The 6,000-nt window shown below is 38.0% G+C and overlaps 1 protein-coding gene across 2 annotated transcripts in view; it reads right to left on the bottom strand.

Moving 5' to 3' along the window:
* Positions 1–226: 226 nt before the first annotated feature.
* The window catches only part of KMT2E (lysine methyltransferase 2E (inactive)), a 124,672-nt gene continuing 118,898 nt past the window's right edge, over positions 227–6,000 (bottom strand). For both annotated transcript variants that reach the window (XM_075064625.1, XM_075064629.1), the window contains 3 exons: positions 4,389–4,477; positions 3,938–4,029; positions 227–2,506 (listed from right to left, as the gene is read on the bottom strand). In XM_075064625.1, coding sequence (XP_074920726.1) covers positions 989–2,506; positions 3,938–4,029; positions 4,389–4,477 — 1,699 coding nt within the window. In that variant the 3' untranslated portion in view covers positions 227–988. The remainder of the gene's footprint in view (positions 2,507–3,937; positions 4,030–4,388; positions 4,478–6,000) is intronic.

The following is a 6,000-nucleotide window of genomic DNA, read 5'->3' as shown; positions in this document are numbered from 1 at the left end:
ATTCACAGATGGAATAGGCAATTGGTCAGCTTTCCTCGGTCAGTTTTTCATGCAAGAGGAATAAAATATCCACAAAATGCAAACACAGCTTATTTTTGAAGAGGAAATAAATTACTACCATCACTTCCAATTAGAGCACTCACAATCCTGGCAAATTTTTAAATAGCTGGACACAGTCACTTATAACCTTATTTTTCCTTAAATACACAACCCTCAGGACAGTGTGTTAAAACTGACATAATTGTGATTTATTAACATGAATTAAAATGCCCAACCAGTGCTGCAATGTGACAGTATATTAAAAAATTAAAGATCATATACTGTACTACTTCCACAAAGATCACACATTTTTGCAAAAGAGACTTGTCATTATGTACAGTACTATATCAAATGAAAGAAGCCTTAAGCAATTTTACACGCAAAAGAAATACACTATTTACAGCAGTTGTCAGAGATGTTAGAAACAATCTATACATTAAATTACATTTCTGCAAATAACTGATGAAACAAAAGTCATGTCCACACCAAACTATAAAAAAATCTGTATTGCATTGTTTTCTAGCTATATGCACACAAAGAACTGCTGACAGGAGAAAATGAAAAACCTATTCGTGCCATCTCTATCAGTGTACTTATTTAATTACATATGTATAAAAAGTAATATAGAAAACATTCACTAAATGAATTTAACTGCAACAATAAAATTTAAAGATTATGCAGCATCAAATCTACTGCCGGAAAAAACTGCTGGAATGTTCACTTACAAAATAAAAAGAAATACCTAATACTGGCTGAACAGCACATTTTCAGGAATTTTAAAAAAGCAAAAAAATGGAAAGAATACAATGAAAGAGCACTGGTGTTTGTTTACTTTTATACAAAGTATCATGTACAAGCTTTAAAAAGTACCTTGAACAGGTACATATGAAATATACACAGTTTATCTTACAGAAACATTTTTAAAATGTTTAGGAGCAAGGGTCCCATTTTAATGCCACCCTGAACCATGGTAATTATTTTGAAAAGTTGGTGGCACCTGTGCTCTGTGAATAGGAATTTGTCCAGGCACTGGAGATGCCTGCTGAGGTCCTTGCACCCCATGAGGAAGGGTTACAGAGCCAGGATGAGGACAGAATCCTGAAGCTGTAGGTGTTGGAATACTGTTTGGTCCTTGAGGTTGGATATGAGGACCTTGACCCGGTAGTGGACAGTGAGGTCCTGTTCCAGCAGGCTGATGTTGAGGTCCAGGTCCCAAAGTTGTATGATGTGGGGCTTGTGATGAATAGGAAGATACACTTGAATGAGCACTTGAAGGAAAATGTGGGGGTCCTTGATGTGATGGATGATGTAACCCTTGTGCTGATGCTGGGTGATGCCCAGAGCCTAAAACATTGGAAAGTGGAGGTGGTGGGGGTGGAGGAGCTGAATTTACTACATGCTGGTGTTGTGCTTGTAGACTTTGATGTCCTGTTGTGGAATGAGGAGGTTGATGGTGGGGTAGAGGACCTGGGGGTGGAGGCGGTGGTGGCAAATGGTGACCAGCAGCTTGAGAATGAATGTGTGATCCAGGGGCTACTGCCACAGCATGAACTGGACCTACTACATGTGCTACAGAATGCTGCTGATGGGAACTTTGCTGCTGTACAAGATGAGGTCCTGGAGCAGGTGGTGGTGGAGGAGGAGGAGGAACAGCAGATGCTGAAGCCTGATGATGAATACTGGAGTTCTGAGATGGCAAAAAATGCCCTGCAGTTACATGGTGTCCTGGAACTGCTTGCTGGCCTGTAGTGCCAGGAAGTGCTTGATTTGGTCCAGAGGAGAAAACAGTTTGTTGGGGTATGCTACCCTTTAACTGACTATAACTCTGAAAGTTTCCAGAGGGCTGCTGGTTTTGATAGTAAGTAGTAGAAGAAGGGGGTGGGGGAGGAGGTGGGGGCGGTGCACTGCTGTTCAAATTTTGTTGGTTAAACTGACTATAAGTTGCTGAAGATTGTCCTGAAGGTGCCTGGTTGAACAACTGTCCACTAGCCTGCTGCTGACTACCAGGCTGAAGGTTCTGTGCTGCTGGATAAAAACTTCTGTGTGTTTCTCTCTGAGGTGTTCCAACTTGAGGTGACTGTGGATGATGAGGTCTGTACGGAGATCCTAACTGTTGTGAGTGAGGCTTTGGTGAAAGATAACCATGCTGTACAGGTGTGTGAGGAGTAGATGACTTTGGAGGATTTTCTACATGAGGTGAAGGGGGACAATGCAGTTTCAAAGGTGCAGAAGGCAGCTTTTGTGAATGGGAAAGTTGCTCTGTTGAACTACGCAAATGTGACTGAGATGGGTGAGTTTTTGAAAGTACTTGGACATTATTTGTCAGTTGTTTTTGTTGCAGCTCAGATTTTGGATGATTCACATTCTCAGCCTCTGGAGTATTAACTGCAGTTTCCCAGTGAGAATCTGGTTTTGTGGGTGTTCTCCCAGTTGACAGCGCTGAAACTACGGGACCAGGTGAAGAAGGCTAGATAGATGAAGAGAAAGGACAAAATCAGTGTAACTTTACTTCAAAACATTTTAAAATACACCTCTACCTTGATATAATGCGGTAAAGCAGTGCTCCGGGGAGGGCGGGGCTGCGCACTCCAGTGGATCAAGCAAGTTTGATATAACATGGTTTCACCTATAACACAGTAAGATTTTTTGGCTCCTGAGGACAGCGTTAGATTGAGGTAGAGGTGTATTAAAAACCACTGTTTCTTAAAAATAACTTTCACTAAGTGGTTTTAGAAATCAAAAAGATTTTGTTTTCCTTTGGCAGGTGCACAGGATGTATGTTCATTATGGGGCGGGAAAATAGATACAGTTGGAAATCTAAGCTCTCTTAATGGTAGCATTATCCTCATGATGAAGTGTTATCAAAATGCATTGAAGCTTATTATTTATACAGCATACAAAGTGTCACAGGTTTTAAAAAACAAAAAAAACCAAACACCCGAGAAGATGTCACTACTTGAAATATCTTACCATCTACGTTATTTATAAGAACCCTGGACTGCTGATACTAAGGGATTTCCTTCAAGTTCTACACAAAATTATTTAAAGGTTTCATATCCAACTTCAAAATCTTTAAACTGGGATAATGTGAACAAACGGACTAAACATTGCAACCTTAATTCCTCCATTTAATGTTATGCCAGTAGCTACTACACAGCTTTCTTTCTATCAGTATTAATTACCCTCACTGTTAAAAATTTGACACTTTATTTTCAGGATGAATTTGAGCATGTAGATTAGAGTTCAGATTCCTTGTAAAATTATATAGTGATCTATTTTGTTTTTTAAATAGACATGCAAAACCATTGAAACAATTTGTCTCCAAAATCACTGCAATTGTGACTTTGGTCACTACCATAACACATACCAAATTTTAACTGAACTGAGACAAACCCAAAATATTCCAGTGAGCCTGTGATCTATAATAATTGAATAGATTTTCTCTGTGCATACTCCAGAGAATTAGGATAAAAAACAGATGAATCAGTCTGGTTATTCTTTGGAATTACTGGAAAATCTTGATAAACAATACCACTTGTACTATGCCAAGGTATACGGATCCTATATGTGCTTGTTAGTGTTGGCAAGTCCTTTGCAATTGAGAATTCCTATCATGAATGAAAGCAGTTGTAACCTTTTACTTGGATTAGATGAAAAATGTCTTATGTGGCATATTACATGGTTGAGATTTGGCTAGAGTTACTGCCGCTCATATTCAACACAGATGTATATTAGGTAAAAGAAAAAAGTTCTTGAAAACTACTTAAGTGAAAAGCACTTCAAACAATCAAGAAAGGCATTCTCAAATATACTACATACCTATATATCCTAATGTAATCAAACTACACATCAGTGCTGCACACATCTTATTTGCATGTGCACACACACACAGTATTACCTTGCTTGCTTTTGAAGGACTCTTGCAAGTCTTTTGAGAAGTATCTGGGGACGGACATTCAGTTGTGGTCTCTGGATTTTCAGGATCAGGGTCTACAAACAAAAACACAGTAAAATGTAGCAATTTGATAAACAAGACTTTTGGAAACACAACTACTAAACAGTTTACGTTCAACTCTAAAGAACTCTCTTTCAAGTTCTAAGTGATAAGATTCAACACTGCAAGCACGTTAACGAGGTCATCTGCTTCCGATCTTCCATTTTTCAGTGAAATAAAGGACCTTAAGTTGCAACTGAGGAATGATATTTGAATGAGATGGTGAGTGTGGACTACAAAGTGATTCTCACCCTACAGATGAAGCAGATCCAAACATAATATTAAAATGGCTAAGAACTATAATGTGGATTAATTCAATGAATCCATTTTCTGGACTGATAGTAAGCCAACTTACCACTGTCCTTGTCTTTCCTATGATCACTGAGAAGTAAAGCTCTTTGATAACTTCGCTCCCTCACTTGTTCCACTGAAGTTGAAGCAGTCCTTTAAAAAACAAACAAAATATTCTTTACATTAAAGAGGTCTAATTCCACACTTCATATGTCAGGATGTATATAATTTACACTCAAATATAGGGCAAGAGAGCAGCTGTTTGGGCAAGAATACTATGCAGCAAACTCACCTGCTCTTGTATAGACAGTATACACAAAAGACAAAGGATGTTCCTATCTACATCAATGTAATCAGTTAATTAGGCTGTTCATTTTAGTAGATTCTCTCACTTCAAATATGGATTAAGTTCAACAATTTCTGCAACATGTTCATCTTAACAGAAAAGGAAGTTAGAGCTAACAGAATTCCTGTTAATATGAAGAGAAGAGAGATTGGGATCTTTTTTTCTTACGATAGAAACTACATGGATGAGAAAGGGAAGGATGCTCTGCCACTGACAAACTGGGCATTCAAAGTTGGTGGACATTTCTGAAAATTTAGGCCTTGTGCTCTGTGATTCAGTTTCTCCGTTTTTACAAATGAAGATAATATCACACAGGGTGATGTAATGACTAGTTCATTTCATTTGTAAAGCAGTTCTGGAAGGTGCTACATGAGCACAGGTCTTTTTTTTTGGGTAGTGTCCAAGCCATATGGACTAAAGTTGAGAGCAGTGCCAAGCACTGGTAGGGGCAGTGGACAACACTGGAACTCTTCCTCTGCATTGTAAAATGTTTTGATTAGTTACCAGTGATGAATATATGGCATTACTCTATGGTGGTCTTGTTGGCTTCTGAAAAACATTTGGCTTCTTAAGTCTTGTAAGGAGATGAATTAATCATTAGGTACCACATGAAAGGGCCTAAGTATATTTAATGGATCATATATATATCACATACTAATTTGTAATACATATAAGCAAATGCATAATCAATATAGATTTAAACTTAGTTTAGTATGGTTCATCAAACTTTTGAATAACCATTTTCTGAGAAGGAGTGCAAAATACCATTTTTGGCTTACTAAGTATCCCTTCTTATTTCTCTTCTTGAAACATCCTTGATATTTGAGTGCAGAACAAGGATGAATTATCAATGAGGGATCACAATGTCCCCACCAAATATAATCAGGATAAACAAAGAAAGTCGTTGTCAAATATTTAAGATTGATAGTTATGTTATTGATAAAATAGATAAACACATTATATAACCTAATGTGTACTGCGGAATCTTAATTTGGTCATAAATATTGTTAATCATTATTATATAATGAATCAAAGAAGAGGACTATTGCTAGAAAGCAGGGTATAAAAAGGTGTACACAGACTTAAGTTTTTGCCTTTGTCTGCGTATAGCCTTGTCTATATATACTCAGCGAGATCACTGACCAAACATACCTCAACTGATCACTAGGGCGTGGCACTCTGTACCTATGCTGAAATAAACCTGTTCCTTGGATCTGAACTCCAGAGTCAGCAGTGGTTTTTTCTGCCATCACCAAGCAGTATTTGTCTGCTTTGCTAGGTTTGTAAGGTAACCCTGTAGGCCTGGTTGGTAGTCCTGAAAATATACTGT

The sequence above is a fragment of the Chelonoidis abingdonii genome, chromosome 1, assembly GCF_003597395.2.
Source record: "Chelonoidis abingdonii isolate Lonesome George chromosome 1, CheloAbing_2.0, whole genome shotgun sequence".
Lineage (NCBI taxonomy): Eukaryota > Metazoa > Chordata > Testudines > Testudinidae > Chelonoidis > Chelonoidis abingdonii.
This window is presented reverse-complemented; position numbering and strand designations above follow the sequence as displayed.